This window comes from Chiloscyllium plagiosum, chromosome 10 (genome assembly GCF_004010195.1).
Source record: "Chiloscyllium plagiosum isolate BGI_BamShark_2017 chromosome 10, ASM401019v2, whole genome shotgun sequence".
Classification (NCBI taxonomy): domain Eukaryota; kingdom Metazoa; phylum Chordata; class Chondrichthyes; order Orectolobiformes; family Hemiscylliidae; genus Chiloscyllium; species Chiloscyllium plagiosum.
Genome location: NC_057719.1, coordinates 38,433,865 through 38,454,628, shown reverse-complemented (window position 1 = coordinate 38,454,628; position 20,764 = coordinate 38,433,865). Strand labels below are relative to the sequence as shown.

Genomic DNA, 20,764 nt, shown 5'->3' with positions numbered 1-20,764 from the left:
ACTAATATTTGTATAGCTGCTTGCATCCCAAGGCATCTTTCAAGACCAATGCCATGCAGAATTTGAGCCACATAAGAGAACATTAGAGCAGATGCATTGTCTTAAGGAACCTCTAAAAAGAAGAGAAAAAGAAGTGGTTTAGATAGGGAATTCCAGGCTTGGATCTTTAACATTTTGGAAGTACAATTGTCGATGGTAGAGCAATTAAAATGCAGATTGCAGATATATCTGAATGTTGTAGAGCTAAACGAGGTTAGAGTTGGAGACAGGGACAAAGCCATGAGGGAATTTCTGAACAAGGAAAAGAATTTGAAAGTCATGAAAACAAAATTGAAAGTTGCTGTAGGACAGCAGGCTTTTTAATAGTTGAATGGTATTTGTGCGATTTAGGATGTAGATCAGAGTTTCATTTGACCTTAAGTTTATGGAATGTAGAAGATGATAGGTCAGCCAGCAATGTGTTAAACTAATCAAGTCTAGAGGTAACCCTCATATGGATGAGGGTTTCAGCAGCAGATGAGCTATGGCAGGAATAGAATTTGACAATGAAAGGAAATGGATATAGATCATGGCATGTGTATGTTGCTGATCTATTTTGGGGTCAAATACCATATCAAGGTGCCCAACCTTTCGGCTCAACCTCAAACAGATATTGAAAAGAGATGGATCTGGTGACCAGGCAATATTTTGTGGTTTTTGCTAATATACTGTACTAGATTAATAGTGATAGGGAAACCTCTTCCATGGCATCTAAAGAAAGCAAGTAGGATAGTAACTATAATCCTAGGGAGAAAATGAGTACTGCACATGCTGATTCCTGATGAAGGGCTTATGCCTGAAGCACTGATCCTCCTCAGATGTTGCCTGACTTGTTCTCAACAGTAACCAATACCAGCCTACAGGCTCAAAAGGACTGTTGAAGAGAAATTTTGAAAGTTTTGTTCTGGATTTTTTTTTAAAAAAGAAAGAATTCTACCCATTTGTGTCTCTGATCGTGTTTTCAGGATCCTTCAGGAGGAGGGGGGAGCAGCCCCAAGTCGTGGTCCACATAAGGTAGAAAGAAGGGTGGGGCTCTCAGACAGGAAGCTTAGAACTAGAACAAAGAGTTATCTCTGGTTTGTTGCCTGTGCCACATGCTGGTGTGGCGAAGAACAGAGAGAGAGTAGAGCTGAGCACGTGGCCACAGGGATGGTGCAGAAGGGAGGGTTTTGGATTCTTGGATAATTAGAGCTATTCCTGAGGAAAGTGGAACCTTTACAAATAGGTTGGTCTTCATCTGAACCAGAGAGGTACCAATATCCTGAGGGAGTGGGGGAGTTTGCTAAGGCTGTTTAGGGGGTTTAAACTAATGCAGCAGGGGATGGAACCTGAATTGTAATTCCAGTGTACAGGAGGTTGAGGGTAGTGAGGTCAAGGATAGATTTACAAGGTCGTGAGTGGGCACCAGCAATCAGGATGTTGGTTTGAAATGTGTATACTTCAGTGCTAGGAGCATCCGGAATAAGGTGGGTGAACTTGCAGCATGAGTTGATACCTGGGATTTCGACGTTGTGGCCATTTCAGATACATGGCTAGAGGAGTGACAGGAATGGTTGTTGCAGATTCCAAGATTTAGATGTTTCAGTATGAACAGAGAAATGAGTGATTGGCATTGTTAATCAAAGGTAGTATTACAGCAGCTGAGATAAGATTTGAGGACCCGTCCGCTGAGGTAGTTTGGGCTGAGGTTAGAAACAGGAAAGGAGAGGTCACCCTGTTGGGGGTTTTCTATTGGCCTCCGAATTGTTCTAGGGATGTAGAGGAAAGGATGGCAAAGATGATTCTCGATAGGAGCGAGAGTAACAGGGTAGTTGTTATGGGGGTCTTTAATTTCCCCAATATTGACTGGGAATCCTGTAGTTCAAGGAGTTTAGATGGGTCAGTTTTTGTTCAATGTGTGCCAGAGGATTTTCTGACATAGTATATAGACAGGCCAACAAGGGGTGATGCCACATTTGGTACTGGGGAATGACCTGGCCAGGTGTTAGATTTGGAGGTAGGTGAGCACTTTGATGATAGTGACCACAATTCGGTTACGTTTACTATAGCAATGGGCAGGAATAGGTATATACCGCAGGGAAGGGCAGTTATGATGCGATTAGGCAGGATTTAGGATGCAGAGGATGGGGAAGGAAACTGCAGGGGATGGACGTTCTTGAAATAGAACATAGAACAGTTCGGCCCTCAATGTTGCGCTGACCTGTGAACTATTCTCAGCTCGTCCCCCTATACTATCCCATCATCATCCATATGGAGTTTATTTAAGGAACAGCTACTGCGGGTCCTTGATAAGTATATACCTAACATGCAAGGAAGTAGTTGTCGAGGGAGGGAGCCATGGTTTACTCAAAAAGTTGAAGCTCTTGTCAAGAGGAAGACCTTTATGAGAATGAGGTGTGAAGGCTCAGTTAGGGGGCTTGAGAGTTATGTTAGCCAGAAAAGATCTAAAGAGAGGGCTAAGAAGGGTCAGGAGGGGACTTGAGAAGTTGTCAGCAGATAGGATCAAGGAAAACCATAAGGCCTTCTAGAGGTATATCAGGAGCAAAAGAATGACTAAAGTAAGATTAGGGCCAATCGAAGATAGTAGTGTAAAGTTATGTCAGAGTAATAGAGATGTACAGCATGGAATCTGACCCTTCCGTCCAACCCATCCATGTTGACCCGATATCCCAACCCAATCTAGTCCCACCTGCCAGCACCTGGCCCATATCTGTTCTAACCCTTCCTATTCATATACCCATCCAAATGCCTTTTTAAATGTTGCAATTGTACTAGCCTCCACCACTTCCTCTGGCAGCTCATTCCATACACGTACCACCCTCTGCCCCTTAGGTCTCTTTTATATCTTTTCCCTGTCACCCAAAACCTATGCTCTCTAGTTCTGTACTCTCCCATCCCATGGAAATGACTTTGTCTATTTATCCTATCAGTGCCCCTCATAATTTTGTAAACCTGTGTGTAGAATCTGAGGATGTAAGGGAAGTGCTTAATGAATATTTTTTGTCAGTATTCACAATGGAAAAGGGCAATTAGTGAGAATATGGAGATACAGGCTACAGGATTAAATGGGATTGAGGTTGACAAATAGGAGGTTTTAGCAATTTTGGAAGATATGAAAATAGATAAGACTCTGGGGCTGGATGGGATTTATCCTTTGATACTCTGGGAAGCCAGGAAGGAGATTGCAGAGCCTTTGGCTTTGATCTTTATGTCATCATTGTCGACAGGAGTAGTGCCAGAGGACTGGAGGATAGCAAATGTTGTTCCCTTGTTTAAGAAGTGGAGTCGGTACAACCCTGATAATCATTGGCCAGTGAGCCTTAGTTCGGTTGTGTGTAAGGTGTTGAAAAAGGTTATGAGATAGGATTTATTATCATCTGGAAAGGAATAATTTGATTAGGGATGGTCAACGTGATTTTGTGAAGGATAGATTGTGCCTCTCAAACATTATTGAGCACTTCGAGAAGGTGCCAAAACAGGTGGTGAAGGTAAAGTGGCTGGTGTGATGTATATGGACCAGGTAAGGTGTTTGATAAGTTCCACAGGTAGGCTATTGCACAAAATAAGGAGTTTCAGGATTGAAGGTGATTTAGCGGTTTGGATCAGAAATTGGCTAGCTGAAAGAAGGTAGAAGGAAATGTTCATCCTGGAGCTCAGTTACCAGTGGTGTGCCGCAAGGATCTGTTTTGGGGTCTCTGCTGTTTGGCATTTTTATAAATGATCTGGATGTGGGTGTAGAAGGATGGGCTAATAAATTTGCGGATGACACTAAGGTAGGCAGAGTTGTGGATAGTGCCAAAGGATGTTGTGGGTTACAGAGGGACATAGATAAGATGCAGAGCTGGGCTCTGCAGAAAAGTGAGAGGTAATTCGCTATGGAAGAAGTAACAGGAATGCAGGAGTACTGAGCTAATGGTAAAATTCTTGGCAGTGTAGATGAACACAGAGCTCTGTGTCCAGGTGCATAAATCCCTTAACGTTGCCACCCAGGTGTCTAGGGTTGTTAAGAAGGTATATGGTGTGTTGGCGTTTATTGGGAGGGGCATTGAGTTTCGGAGCCACGAGGTCATGCTTCAGCTGTACAAGATACTGGTAAGGCCACATCTGAAGTATTGCATACAGTTCTGGTCACTATTATAGGATGGATGTGGAAGCTTGGAAAAGGTTCAGTGGAGATTTACTAGGACGTCGCCTGGTATGTAAGGAAGGTCTTATGAGGAAAGGCTGAGGGAACGGAGGCTGTTGGAGAGGAGAAGGTTGAAAGGTCACTTAATTGAGACATATAAGTCCATCAGAAGGTTAGATAGGGTGGACAGTGAGAGCCTTCTTCCTCAGCTAGTGAAGGCTAACACAAGGGGACATAGTTTGAAATTGAGGGGTGATAGATTTAGGACAGACATTCGGGGTAGTTTCTTTACTCCAGAGTAGTCGCGGTGTGGAACGGCCAGCCTTAAATGAGCATTGGACATTACATATGTATAATAATGGAACGGTGTAAGTTAGATGGGCATCAGATTCACTTCACAGGTCGGTGCAATGTTGAGGGCCCAAGGGCCTGTACTGTGTTGTAACGTTCTATGTTCATTTGTACTAGTTTAAGTTCATTTGAATTTGTTGTGGAGAAGAACACTGAATTCAAACAAAGACTGAAAATAGGAGCTGCAGTCAGCCATATAGCACTTGAGCCTTTTCTGCCATTGAATAAGATCATGGCTCATCTTTGACCTCCACTTCACTTACCCATGTAATCACCTTTTCTCGTCATTTAAAGAGAAAAAGAATTCTATCTTTATCAACCCTCGAAATCAATCTTGACTGAGTGTCCACACCTTTTTAAGGGTAGAAATTCAAGGATTAATCTGTGAGGTGAAGAAATTTCTCTTCATCCCAGTTTGTAATGGTCGCCCTTTTATTCTGAGACACTTATTCCTAGTTACAGACTTTTCCTACTCATTCTTATCTCTGGAATCAATTCGGTGAACAATTTGGTACATTCCTCTGATGCAAGAGTATCCTTCCTTGGACATGGAATCCAAATGTGGATTCCATATGCAAGGAAGATAAGGGTATCAGTATCCAGGTATGGCCTGACCAAAGCTGTGCAACTGAATAAAGATTTTCTTACTTTTGTACTCTAACCCTTTCCAATGAATGCAACTAGAGGCTACCCAGTAGAAATTTTATTGTATTACCATAATGCAGATTTGAGATTGATAACACCTGAATCAATATTTGAAGCTAAGTCAATTTGACAAAGCTTTATGTTCATGAGAGAGAAGACCCTTAATAGAAGGCTCAAATGCAAAGTAAATGTATCTGCCAAGATGGGTACTTGGATAACTTTACCCTACTCGGTATGTGAGTAATTTGCATTAATATTTATTTCTAAAATGACATCTATAGATGTAGAGCTTTTAATGGGACAAAACTCCCGTGGCGTTTCTGAGAAGCATATAAAACCAAATATGACACCGAATACAGAAGGGATATTACTTCAGATGAGCAAAAATTTGGTCAGTGGTAGATTTCAGGAGTATCTTAATGGAGCAAAACAAGATAGAGGCAAAATGGTATAGGAAGAGAATTCCAAATTTTGGATGTGAGGCAACCAAAGGCTTAGTCACCATAATGGAACTACTATAAATGAAAAAACACAAGTGGCCAGAGTTAGAGAATAGATATCAGATTATAGAGAAGGGGAAACGCAAAGCCTTGGAGAGATTTGAAAACCAGCGTGAGAATTTTAAAGTCAAGACAGTTCTTGACTGAAAGCCAGTGTAGGTTAGCTGGTACAGGGAAGAAAGGCATTTACTATGGGTTGAGAGACAGACAACAGAGTTTTGGATGACCTTGCATTTACAGTGTGTGTAATGTAGGAGACCAACCAGGCCTGTGTTGGAATAGTTGATTCTGGAGGGTAGCCCTTGCATGAATAATGATTTTGGCAGCAGATGAGCTGCTGCAGGATAAAGTCAACTGATATATTACCAAAGTGGAAACAGGTGGTTTTCATAATAGTATACGTGAGACTATAAGTTCTCAGGAACAACTAGAATATTGGTAATTTATTGATACGAGCTGTGGAATGTATTTAAGCACAGACCTGTTGTGCATTCAATGTATACTTTTAGGCCCCAGTTAACCTTACTGTCCTCAATTGCTTTTGCCTCTTTTTCATCAGTTATTATTACTTTCCATTGTCGTCTTAACATCATTTAACCTATCTTTTTGGCAAGGCTGTTTGAATTATAGACTCTCTACATTGTGCCAATTTGAAATGATACTACTGAAGGTCTTTATTGGTTTAAGGAAGGTTTTGGAGCTATGTTGCCTGCTATTTATTAGGTCATTCCATTTGGATACTTTCTATCTGTATTTTAAATGGTTGATTCCACTAATTATCTGCAGTTGCCAGGAACAAATCTTAAATCTGCTTAAAAAGATATCTAGAATTACTTGTACTATTTCTTAAAATGGCAAAAGTGCTGTATTTGCATTTGATGATAATACTACTTTTATTTAGGTGGGGAAGGTGTTATGACAACACGTAATATCTCTGATCCTGATCAAGATTTTGAGAGAGAGGTATGTATTGAGATACAATTGTTAGGTTTGGTTCACCCAGATTGGTAACAATTAAAAATTTTCAGTGCGTGGTTATACTTTCTGTAGATTAGCAGCAAACAAACTAATATATTTGCTGTTTTTATCTATCAGCAGGACTCTGATTCAACAAGACATTCAACTCCTTCAAACAGCTCCAATCCAAGTAGCCCACCGAGTCCAAACTCTCCTCACAGGAACCAAATTACACTGGATGGTTTGGACCATTCCACATGTGATGCATAACGTTTGCCTCCAGTAATACTTTGCAGTTCACCAAACTACACAATAGGATTCTCCATTTCATAGATTATTTTCCTCTTGCAAAATGGATTTTTGCTGAATTGCTCCAAGAAAGTGCCAAGAATGGAGAATAATTTCTTCTGTTAATTCTTGCTGATTGCACATTAAATTATATATTCAGGCTCCTTTACGAACATTTCCAGCTTATTTTGACTGTCAGCCCAGTAAAATGACTGACTAAGTGTCACTCGTATTCTTTGTGATTACGGTTTTGTGCAGTGTTGTTGTTAAGTTGCAGCATTTAACAACCAAATGATTTTGGGATTGTGAAGCCCACTCCTTCTTTCACACCAAACGTTCCTTCCAAATTTCTAATATAGTTGGTAAATGGTGAAATAAAATTGTCCATGTACTGTTCCTGTATCTTAGTTTATATATAAAAAAAGAAAAAAAGTTTTCTTCAGGGTATACATGACACTAGTAAATAATACTGTGAATAAGAATTTTAGTTGCTTTTTGTATTACTGTTTTTAACCTTTGACATAGATGTCCTTTCTTTGTGCTGTATTGTAGTGAAAGACCATATCTATGTTTCTCAATGTCTATGGACCCAATGCAGAAATGTTAATGCTGGGAAACACCAGACCTGGACCTGCTGCATTCTCAAATATACAATTATTGTAAGATTTGACAAAATATGATTGTCCTAATTGCTGATCAGAGGTAGTATAAATATAAGGTATTGGACTCTGGGATACAAGAAAGCTACATTAATTTGATCATTTTCTAATTCAGTTTTTGCATGAAAATACATACCATCAAAACATGTTGTACTGGTTTAAAATCAAAAGATATCCACAGTAGTCTTGTACATTTTGATATGCACCCAGATGATGTGCTCCTGGTGGATGCAATTAATGTGTGCGTGTGTCAATGTATATATAACTCATGTTCGGTGTATGATAACATTATTACTCATTGAATTGTCCATATTGCATTAAAGGCTTATACATCACAGCCAGTATATTCAATTTGTCATCACACCTGTGTGCCTTCTGTGCTGTATTTGAGACAATTTATTATTCATACAGATGCAGTATGATTTCCCGTTCAAGATCACTGCAAAGAGCTTGCATGTTTTAGTCACCCAGATTCCTGACTGAGTGGATAATTGTGACGTGCCACGTTAAGCAACTAATCAAACTTCTTTCATTTACTTAAAAGGGCTCACTGTGGAGCCTAACACTACTGGTGAAACAAACAGTTTTTTTTAATGTTAATTTGTGAAAGTGGATAGTGTTAAAAATTAGCTAACCACTCTTTGTAATTATGGAATTGTGCTTTGACAAAATACTGAATATTGACCTGTCAATAAAGCATAAGAGGGAGGTAACAAACTGTTTAATAGTCTGTGTCTACGTGAACAAAGACCCTGAAATATCAAAGGAACATTAACACGTTTTGAAGTTCTTTACTATTTTAGCAGCCTCAATAAGTAGTAACAGAGAATGATGCTAAAAGGAAGTCTTCAGATTCTTGAAGTATTGGTACCAGTACTGGAACTAGAGGGGTGAATATTAAGTTGTCAGTTGAACCTGAACAGGACAGGAATCAGGATAAAGCAACAAAAGAAAGACAGACTTGAGTAAAGTAATGAAAAAACAATGAGGCTTTAAAGGAGTGATATATGTTAGTATAGACTAACTGCATTCCAAACTAAAAGAAGAGTATAAGGCTCAAGTTTCTTGTAAGACTAAAGAATTGAAGAAAGAAATCCAGTAAAAAGGCATTTGACAATGTATGTATCTTATATATTCAGGGAAAAAAAGCATAGGTTAATAAACAGTGATAATATGGCTACATAGTTCTTTAAGGGACAAGTTTTTTTTTACTACTGCAAATGTCGGAGTCCCAACTGCATGCTATCACTATTCAGAACACTGCTTTTCTTCATGTGTAGATGTGTATGTAAAGGTCAAACTGCATTTTTAGACAAAAAGTAGGGTATTTTGCAAGAATACATTTTTCCAGATTTAAAATCAATCCTGTCCCATTACCTCACTATCACACTTGCCACGTTGGAGACCGTTCTGCCAGCTCTACTTGCAGAAGTAATGTAAAAGGAACAAAAATGATGTTTATTAAATTTGTATTTATAAACAAATAACCCAAATGGAGACAGACTTTAATTTTTGTACATGAAATGCATTATATTTATCAAATTCTTTAAATTGAAAGCCATATATCATTATTCCACTTGCTGGTAGTACTGGACACATTAGTGAAATCTAATTTAATAGACTAAGTTTGATTATTATTTGTTTCCCATGGTGGTCAATCACTGGATAGGCTCATAGGCTGGAAATGTACTCTCAACAAAAAAAAAATCATATTCCAAAGACCTAATTTTAATGCATATATACAACCTCCAGACTATCCTATACAATACCACACTCAACTCAAAAATGAAATTACATCCCTTTATCCATACGATATAAAAATACAAAGTCAAATCTGTAATGGTTCTGTCCACTTCAGAATCCAAGCTTACCTAATGATATATATCATGAACCTTCACAATAGACAAATTTCTACAAATTCACTAGTTGCAATATTAAAAGTACTACTTTACATGTAGTGAATCCATATCAAAATCCTCAAAAATCACCCTTCTCCTTTCAACCCCAAATCTTTATAATTCTCTGGTTATCAAGGGTTATGTGGAGAAGGCAGGAGAATGGTGTTGAGAGTCATAATCGAATAGCAGAACAGACTTGAGAGCCAAATGGCCTGATTCTGCTCCTATATCTTATGGGTTATGGTTCTGCCAAAGTATTGTGACCAATTCTAGGCACCACCACTTTAGGAAGGATGCCAAGACTTTGGGGACAGAGTACTGGGAATGTTTACCATGATAATATTAGGTTGAGGGGCTTCAGGTGTGTAGAGAGATTGTTCTTCCTTAAACAGAACAGGTTAAGAAAACCTCCAATATTTTGAGGTGTTTGATAAAGCAAGTAGGGCGAAATTGTTTCCTCTGGGCAGTGGATCAGTGACCCAAGGCGATTTATTCAAAATAATTAGCACGGCAGCTGGGTAGTGTACAATTTTGGGGGTCACTTGTACCATAAGACTGAGGTCAATAACAATTATAAATTGAGTTGAAAGAGCCAATCTAAAAGTTTACCAGCCAAGATCATTCTGATTTCAAATATGTTTTCAGAAGGTTTGCAGAATTTAACTTTATCAAATGAATTACAGAATAAATTATACTGAATAAAAGCAGTGATTGTTTAGTTGATCCACTTTGGCATGCCACCTCATGACACTGATTAACTAGGCAAACATTTCTTGTTCTGTTGACTGAAGTTCTCCTCTCTTTTGTCTATCTTGTGTATTGAAACACTAAGAAGCATCACTTGTTAACCCTTATTAAGCCGGGATATCATGAAATTTATTGGCTTGCCAATGCATTGATAAGACATGATCAATCTCAGATCAGCTCCTATTCCTATCCTTAAGACATAGGAGCAGAAGTATACCATTCAGGCCATTGAGTCTGCTCTGTTGTTAATGAGGTCGTGGCTGATCTGACAATCCTCAAGTTCTAATTGGTTTCTTTAAGAGTAATGGGCATTTTTTAAAATATTTTTATTGAAAAAATAGATTTTTAAATATTATAACATTCAAAACAGAACAAAAAAAAAGTTTTTCAAAATCCAACCCACCCTCATATACAAATGTATAAATATATACAGAAAAATATGGAATAAAAACCCAACTAACTATTAAACTAAATAAATAATAACCAATAACAAACTAATAAATAGTAATAACTCAGCCAAACAAGACACTCATACGTTCAGTTTGTCCTCCCTGGACATTGGACTCTTAAAACATAATCGTTATGGTTATATAAAAGCCCTTGTTAGTGTGGCAGATAAATCTGTGTCCAGATATTCGAAAACGGGGTGCCATGTCTTATAAAAATTCTGTTTTGGGGGGTACCATACTTGTGAGAAAATCCATGGGAATATGGGAACATGCTCCATAACAATCTGCCAACCTGACAGGTCTGGGGGGAGGGGGGGGGTTCGGATACCCAACCTAGCAAGACATTCTTGCGCAAAAAGTGAGGATGTTGAAAAGTTTTTTTCCCTTATGCGCATCTGCAGGGAATAGACTGCAGGGAATAGACTGGGCAGACCCAGAAGAAGAGAAATCGGGTCCTTCTCCACCCTTACACCCAAAATCCTCTGTCTTGCACCTGCAACAGCACTCCAGTATGTTTGAAGCCTACCACAAGACCAGAAACAATGGGTAAGAGTGCCCGTACAGACCTTGCATTTGGGACATGTTGAAGATGCCCCTGGTTTCCATGTTGACAAACAATCTGGAGCCAAGTGGACCCTGTGGAGAATCTTTAACTGTAAAGCATAGGTCCTATTGCAAATTGGTATTTTTTTTGTATTTTCCCAAATATCTTCCCATGCATCTGAGAAGACTTCAACACTGCACTCTCTCTCCCACACCCTGCAGAGTCGATCAAACTCATCTGATGAGGCACTTCCCAATTGATGATATGAAGTGCTGACAGAAAGTATACTCCTCTCTATGTTGGATTTGTAATGGGCATTTTGATGTCATTTCCTGTCATCTGCTTCAATTTTTTTTTAACACCAGGTACGGTCAGCCCTTTTGTAACAGTTTTTCTTTATCAACCTGCCATTTTTAATTACATCTTCATATGGCACCAATGAAGCCAGTTAGCAATAAGCTGTTTGACTATGAAAATGTTGTGTCACCATCTCCCCCCGCCCTGTGATTAACTACCATCCCAAATGTTCCAAAGTCTATCAACATTCCTTAATTAAAAGAACCATGTATGGTTCCACAAAACCTGTTCATACCTAAATAGGTTTAAACTCAAAATAATCATGCAAAACTAATATAATTTAAAACATAGCTGTGCCCTTGCGTAACATTCTTTTTACCTCAAAGCATTGGAGAGGAGAGTAGAGTAACATGTATATTGATAGAAGTGACAAATAAAACAGATACAGTAAAACAAGACAGCGTTCCTCCAGGACAGAGGGTGCTACATGGACAGCACAAACTACACAGTCGTACACGGCATAAAATGCATAACAAGTGCAAAACACGCAAGTTACGGTGTAATGGAAGAATGATCAATAATGGACATTTTTCTAGCAGCAATTCGCAGTCGTGCAAAGAATTTCAGATGGAAAAGAGTCCGTGTGTGAGCTGCAAAGGTGACCATAAAACTTTTAACATACGGCCATTCTTCATTACAGAGAAGCTGTTTACAACTATTACAATCAAATAGAATATAGTTTGTCACTTGCATTATCAAGTCAAAATTGTAACTTATTGAAAAATAGTTCAAAGGGAAATGAGAATATTGTTCACACATAGGGTACTTAAGATTAATGAGTGATAGAATCAAGTTCTACAAAGGACTAATTAATTACACTGAAAAAACCTGAGGGAGAGAACTGATTTGGCTAACTTGTTAAAAGATCCAGCTATAACCCGCCAAATGCTATAAGATACTGTGAATTTATGCAAAATTAAACTGAAAATAAAGGCTTCAATTTCATGTTCATAATGCAGGATCAATCTCAATGCAAAAAGTACAAAAGACTGGCAAAAAGGAAGGAGAGAGCAGATTAGGGGAAGGTATCCTCATCCGCAATTCAAATGTTCATAAATGATAAGTTAAGAATATGAGTAGGAATCTAAAAGGCATTTTATTGTGGAAAATGGGACATGGCTGAGATACTAAATGAGTTCTTCTGTCTTCAAAGAAAACATTACTAATGTAAAGGTTTCGAATTGGAGCAGTAAGAGAAATGGCTCAGGACAAAATTGGTTAAAAGTTTGGTAATGCATGAAGTTGGAATTTCTGTGAATGGAATTAGCATAATTAGAAATCAAAAGAATTGTGCTGTGAAATAGATGTGATTGCAGATTGTTCAAACCACAAATTGCTGAATTTATTTTTACAGTTAATTTAACAAAACTTGATATATTTGTGGACACTGTTTATCTCTTCATCGGTGCTTTCAGACCAATTGAGTTGTTCACTATCTGTTTTAATCCCTACTCTTTATTTTAGAAACTCCAGCATAAAGTGTTATACAGTGTAACTTTGGAGATCTGTACTGGAGATGTTAATTGTAACTAAAATATTGACTGTCAACTGTGATTATGCCCAGTTCTCACTACCAAAGAGTAGGTCCAGAATCCTCAAGACTAGTTAATAAATTCTGTTTGTTTCTTCATTAAGGGATTTCTGCTCCCACGAGCACAAATAAAGTAGGAGACCGGTATGGAATTTCTTAGCAAAAGGAAGTTTCACTTTAACACTGCAAAGACTACACTTCTTAGTTTAGATTCGATTCCCTACAGTGTGGAAACAGGCCTTTCGGCCCAACAAGTCCACACCGACCCTCCGAAGAGCAACCCACCCAGACCCATTCCCCTACATTTACCCCTGACTAATGCACCTAACACTATGGGTAATTTAACATGGCCAATTCACCTAACCTGCACATCTTTGTGACTGTGGTAGGAAACCGGAGCACCCGGAGGAAACCCACGCAGACACTGGGAGAACGTGCAAACTCCACACAGACAGTCGCCCAAGGTTGGAATCGAACCTGGGACCCTGGTGCTGTGAGGCAGCAGTGCTAACCGAGATTAGTCAGAAAGAGACTGTTTTGTACTAAATTTTCCTTGCTGTTTGAATCAGATTAACATGATGAAAAACTAGAAAAAACTGTTTGTACTTAATTTCACAGAGCAAATGGACAATTAAGATGGAAAAATAATTCTAGAATCATTTTACTTGTCATAATCAACAAGAGCAGTTCCACAAAGAGTCAAATGATCTCAATTCTGCCACATGGTGTCAACACAACCTGATGCTCAGAACCCAACTAACATCAACAAACTCCAACGCACCCTCACACATCTACCCATGTTGCCATTCTCCAATTCATCTCGCTGCCTACTTCCAACTATTTAGCCATGACAGGAATGTCACTCAATCACAGAGCTATGTTCGCACTCATATGTTGCCTGTCCTTGCAGAACAATGTGTGATAGGCTAGAAAGAAGCCATGCAGAATTGACAGGTGATGGAAAACCTGCATCACCTGAATCCTACAGAGAAGGTAGTTCTCCCATCATGATGCTGGCCATGTTGCTGAGTATGTTGAGGATGCTAGCCAATTTGTATAATGGACCCTTAACAAGTCCCAACAAATCATCATCCTATCTGGCTTTTTTATTAGTTTATACATGGGATGTGAGCATCACTGGCAAAACCAGCATTTAGTGCCCTTGAAAAGGTGGTGGTGAGCTGCTTTCTCAAACCACTGCAGTCTATATTTTGTAGGTTTGTCCATAATGCTATTGAGGACAAATGACTTTGACCCAGCCACACTGAAGGAACCATGAAATATTGCCAAGTCAGTATGATGCATGGCTTGAAAGGGAGACTAGAGAAAACTGAAAGATTGTGGCCAGTATCCCTCAAATTCTACTCACTTCGTTCACATTCCTTGGATGCATCTCATCTGATCCAAGTAACATGGCAACTTTGAGTTCCAACAGCTTATCCAACATAATTTTCTTACCAGTTGTGAACTCTGGGTTACTTCCTGTTTCATCATGGCCTAGCTAGCATCTCTCTCTTTGGTAAAGCCAGATGCAACATATTCATGTAATACCTCAGCCATGCCCCTTGCCTTCCTGTGTAATTCTCCTTTTTGGTCCCTAATAAACCCTATCTTTCACCACTTTTTTACTATTTTAGAAGAATGTTTTTGGCTGACAGTTCTTTAATTATTCTTTGCTTCTCTTTGTATAGGGATGGCACAGAGCTGCCTTGCCACTGTGTTATGTTGCAGATTCAGATGCATGCTGCCACTGAGCTCATACTTGTTGCAGCCTCTATATACACAGCTCACATCCACTCCTGCAAAGAACAGCAATGCTGTCTGTTAGATACTAGACCTCACCAAATATCCCAAAATCATTGAGTGCCACTTTGCAAGGGATAAAAATCTAGCTGTCTACCTCTTTAAATAACATTACTGAAGGGTTCATCTTGAAGCCACATCTTTTTATTTCTTGAGTACACAAACTTCCATCTAGAAGGACAAGGGCAGCAGCTCCATGGGATCAATACCATATGCCAGTTCTCCACCAAGCCACTCACCAGCCTAACTTGTAAATATATCGGAGTTCCTTCACTGTTATTGTTCAAAATCCTGGAATTCCCTACCTAATGACATTGTGAGTCAACTAGCAGCATATGGATTGCGGCAGTTCAAGAAGGCAGCTCACCACCACCTTCTCAAGGGCTGAGTAGGGACAAGCAATAATTGCTGGCCAGACAGTAATGCCCACATCTCAACACATACCAGTTAAGCTTTGTGACATTGGAATACTGCAAGTTAATGTCATGGTACATATATGCACCTGTATACAATCTTTGCAGATTGCCAGCAGGAGTGTAGTTGTGGACACCCATATCTTTACAGAATGCTTTCCAGAGGTGTACCTCTGTACACCAATATCTCTGTACATTGGAGGAAGCAGCTAGTGGCATATCTTGCCCCTGAGAAATGGAAATAAGGAAGTACAGTATAGTGTAATTACATGCACACTGAAATTTGCACCCAGTGTCTTCTAGGTAGTAAAAGTCTGAACCTATCCCCGTGATTAAACTAGAATATTGTGACATAATCACTTACTGAATAGACATAGCACTGGCTAAAAATCTCACACAAGTGAAAGTGCAGAGTGACATGAAGTGGTTGCATGATTAATGATTGTGGTTTTAAATACGTTTGGATAATTTCCTAATAAGTTACTTCAGTTGATTTTGTTTTCATCTTGATTAATAAATATTGTTAGGTTATGAAATACCTTTGTATTGCTATTTCAGAAATTACAACGAATGCTAGAAGTTTGAGTACTGCAGCAGGCTTGCTATTCTGGAAAATTCTAAATGTACTGTGCCCTGTATAAAAGGGTCACAGATGACTTGGTGAACTTAATAAGCTATACACGGGTGATTTTTAAAAAGTGTGAGACTGCATTCTGCAGAGTTATGAAATATGAATCTGCATTACTTGTCTCACAGGCTTAATCCAACAGTTCAAATAGAAAAAGCACTGGCTCCACTGGCTCCATTCATTAGCTCAATGGATGAAGATATAAATTTAGGAAAGTTCATCAGGTTTTTGTGCCATATGTTGTGGCTCCCTGTGTCACCAAGCTAAAGCCTCCTACAAAACAATATTGAGAAAATAACTAGTATTTTTAGCTGCAGACATGTTTAAAATAGTTCACATGTTAGAACATTTGAGACTCTCTCATAATTCTTCTTGTAATCAAGCTAGTTATTTTAATTGCACCCTGCCCTCTGACTAAAATTTAGCAGTTATTTTTCTTCTTAAATTATATTTAGACAGGCTGTTGGGAGTTAAGGAACTCTCCAAATTCCTACTGTTTTCTCAACAGATTCACACACCATGCCAGGCCCACAGAAACAACTTAGCTATTGTCTAAATGATATAACTGTTAACAACTGCATGTTTAAAAACTGTTTCTTTTAAAAGCCAACCTTTTGAAAAAGCATTCACGTGTAAACTCAATTTTCAGCACTTTGTAATTTTATTATCTTAAAATATCACAACGTTTTTTTTCCCCCTATTCATTGCTCAATGTCCCCTCAGACCTTAATTGGCTCCAGTTCCCCAAAACCTGAAACTGAAACTTAAGTTCCTATAACACACTTTTCATTCCTTTAACTATGATCTTTCGAGCATTCCTCCCTTCCTTAGTCTAAATCGATTTTTTAAACTAGGATTTTTGCCACCCTGCTATTAACCTTGTTTTCACACTTTTTTTTTCTTGTGCCTCATTGAGATTCTTTATCATTCTTTTGACAGGATGTTGAACCAAGGAATGATCCATTTATTCCAATGGTTAGGGTAGACGTTAAAACTTTCTTTTTCAAATTATTATTATAGAAGGATCTGGAATTTCTCAGATAATATTCCTTCCTCAACCAAAAAGCGGATCATAGAATTTCTACAGTGTGGAAGCAGACTATTTCGCCTGTCGAGTCCACATTGACCCTCCAAAGAGTATCCCAATTAGATTCATCCTCCTACCCTAACCCTGTAATCCTGTATTTCCCATGGCTCATCCACCTAACCTGCACATCCCTGGACACTTTGGCATAGCCAATCCACTTAATTTACACCATAGAGCAAACAAGCACCTAGAGAAAATCCATAGAGACATGGGGAGAATGCACAAACTCCACACAGACAGTTGTCCAAGGCAGGAATCAAACCTGGGTCCCTGGCACTTTGAGGCAGCCATACTAACCACTGCACCACCATCACTTGTCTTCTTTTAGTTTGTGGGACCATGCTGTGTTCAACTTAGCTGCTGTACTTTCTGGAATTATACCAGTTGCCACAATTTCACTTGTGAAGCAATTTAAGGCATTTCTGAGATGTGTGATAAGTTGAAACATGAAACACAAGCTCTTATTACCTGACTTATAAATGTTTCTGAGCCCAAAATTTGCAAGTACTTAGTTAACATTCATATAGAAATACTGTATACACATTATGCATGACAATTTAACTGCATGTTCATTTATCTCCCTTGCCAAGAGATCCCATCCAGACTATTTGTTTAAATTATATATGCAATCTAAAACGAACCATACATCAAAAAGCATGCTTAGTTAATTGCAACAGTTCTATTGGAATTTCCTTTAAAGAAACCGCCAGATGGAAGAGTGGGGGAAGGGGATTACAATTTCATGGTCAAGTCAGAGCTATTATTTAACTTTTGGCACCAATCAACCCCCTACTGCAGACAGGTGGTGTCACTATAGGTGATTATTCTTCGCATTTCTCTTCACCACTCTCCCAATATTTCCCACAGGAGGCAATTTCCAGCTCAACCTCATTCAGACAGGGGCAGGGAGGATATGAGCCGCAGATGTCTCCACTCCTCCTATCATTGTGACTCTGTAATTAACCAGCACAAACATCTGTTTCTTTCTCCGAGACAATATCCTCTCATCATGTAGTGTCCCAGTCATTTCATTGCCCGTCAAAGACCACTGGCACCAGGGTCAAGGCATCAGTGATACAGCAGTAATGAAATAAGAACTTTTTCTTTTTTAATAATTAAATCATTAAAAGGATATTTAGGGCAGAAACAATAAAGGTACAAATAAAATCTTTTAGATCTCCTGATTTTATGAATTTTTTTCTGACTTAATTTTTAAAGGCATTGAACAAATATTGAAAATGGAGGCAACACATTAGATTAACTGGTTTTGGTTACCTTCACAAAGGTAATTATTGGGAGTCTGGAAGATGCAAAACTTCTTGTAAGGAGATTTTAAAAGGAACAGAGATGTGCAGTTATATACCGAGTTTCCTCACCTCACTTGCAACCAAGGAAGTACTTTAAAGGTGAATTTGCTGTTGTCATTCAGAAACAGTCACAGCAAATTTGTCCAAAATAACTTCCTACAGTGATGAGAGAATGACCAGATAAGTTTTTAAGTTTTTAAAAATTAAATATTGGTCAGCATACTGAAGAAGACTTTTCCTGAAGTTTAAATAGTGCTGTTGAAATCTTTTACATCTACAACATACTGAATTTGAGTTGCAAGTACTACCAAACACAATATCTGACACGTTTTACATATTAAGCTGTAGTTACAGAATGCACCTTGTTAGCAATTTTCATGGAAGACACATTACTGGACGATATGACAATGAATAAGTCTCCCTGCATTTTAACATACATTGCTTAAAAGTACTCTGTCTCCATCTAGTGATTATTCCACACCAAACTCTTTTCAGTTTTTGCAGTACAATATAATTGCTTAATAGCATAGAACTTGAATATTGCTGAAGAGAGCCACGATACAGATAATAATAGATATTACAATGTAAGTGGTATCTTCACGGAAACAAGGTACTGCCACTATTACAAAAGGACATTCTACCAATTGCAGTTCACCAAATTTATGTAGATCTCAGTGCTGGTATAATGCCAGGTATGTAGACTGTACATTGCAATGATTGGCTGATTAAATCGAACATGTTCACAATAGGCAGCGGACACACTGTACACAACCAACCCACATTTGAAAATGCAATACAAATTGTCTGCTGTTAGCTGTGATTCTGCAATTAAACAACTCTTGCTGAGTGTGTTAATACCTACACGAACAATCAATTTAAGATAATTGATCAAGTTTAGTTATGCAGCTTATTTACAAATGCTGGAAACAACATACATTCATATACAGGGATATGGTCTCAATGAATGAAAAGTCAAAACTAGGGGGCATAATTTAAGGTGAGAGAAAGGTTTAAAAAGAATATTAAGGTACAACTTTTTTTTATACAGAGATTGGTTCATATGAGGAATGAACTGCCAGAGGAAGGGGTGGATGCAGATACAGTTACAACATTTAAAACTCATTTGGATAAGTACATGAATAGGAAAAACTTAAAGAGATAAGGGTCAAACGTGGGCAGGTGAGTACAACATACTGAATTTGAGTTGCAAGTACTACCAAACACAATGTCTGACATGTGGGAACATGGTCAGTGTGGACTAGTTGGACCTAAGGGTCTGTTTCCATGCTCTAGGACCCTATGAATATGTTTGAAATTTGTGCATTTTTTGAATTACCTGGAAGCATTTGGAGCCTGTATTTTCCCTTTGATTTTATAACTTAGATTGCCAACGAATCAGCACTTCTTTATTCTTGTAGTACAATGTTTGTGAACATATGAAATCTGACATTCTTGCATTTGTCTTGAAACGTGCAGGCTGAAAAGGTCCAAAAACATGTCTGTATTCAGACATTATTAAGGATAGGTTTTTCTCATTCACATGTGAGAAATAGGCATCGCTGGCTGGCCAGCTGATAGTTGCCCTTGAGAGGTGCTGATGATCTGCTTTCTTGAACTGCTGCTCTCCACATAGGTGGAGTATTGTTTGTAGTTACAGTGTTATTTAAAATGGTGTATGATTGACAATACATTGTCACTATATACTACTTGTATATAATCAGCATTAATTTTCACAATGGACGTATCTGCATACTTCCTAGTGATAGAAAATCCATTGATTCTCATGTCTCCAAAATGCAAATAATGGCATGCCAGCAGGTAACGTATTGAGGGTTACATTGAGTAGATTCTCTCTATTAAAGTGGTATCAAATTTATTATCATGGAGTAAATAGAGAACTGCCAGATAAATGGGATATAGAGGATGCCACTCTAACTGAAATATTTGGATTGCCACACCCATAATAGACAAGCTATGCAGTCAGTAACTTTTATGACTCTTTATTCCATTTCTGCAGCACATTCTGCCTTCCTGTCATTGCCTCTGTCATTCACAGGATAGAGTCCAAGCAAGTCTTTGGCTCACCTCAATTAGTACCATCATGCGACACTGACTCTTATCTTAAATTTAGTCCTTTAGTTCTATCCACTTAGTAATTATTTTCATGGCAGCTTCCAGCTCCTCCCTCTCCTGGACAGTCAATTTCTTAATGAATACGTTTTTCTAGCTTCTGCTCTGCAGCACAACCTCCAGATGGATGTGTTTCTGAATAAAATCACATGAAAAGCCACAGTCATGTATTGCCTTTCTGCAGCAGGCCTCATTTTTAGTAAACTTCACCAAAGTCCTGGTGTCCCCTGCAGGAATAAATGCAGGAGAACCAAATCAAACAGAAGGCCTTCTAGTATACTTCAGAAACAGAGCAAAATGCTGTG

General features: G+C 38.6%; 1 protein-coding gene across 4 annotated transcripts in view; it reads left to right on the top strand.

Moving 5' to 3' along the window:
- cdc42bpb (CDC42 binding protein kinase beta (DMPK-like)) overlaps positions 1-8,282 on the top strand; it is a 208,127-nt gene extending 199,845 nt beyond the window's left edge. For 3 of the 4 annotated variants that reach the window (XM_043697467.1, XM_043697466.1, XM_043697464.1), the window contains 2 exons: positions 6,563-6,624; positions 6,757-8,282. In XM_043697467.1, the coding sequence (XP_043553402.1) occupies positions 6,563-6,624; positions 6,757-6,888 (194 nt within the window). In that variant the 3' untranslated portion in view covers positions 6,889-8,282. The remainder of the gene's footprint in view (positions 1-6,562; positions 6,625-6,756) is intronic. The other variant, XM_043697465.1, reaches the window with a different exon arrangement.
- The last annotated feature ends 12,482 nt before the right edge of the window (positions 8,283-20,764 follow it).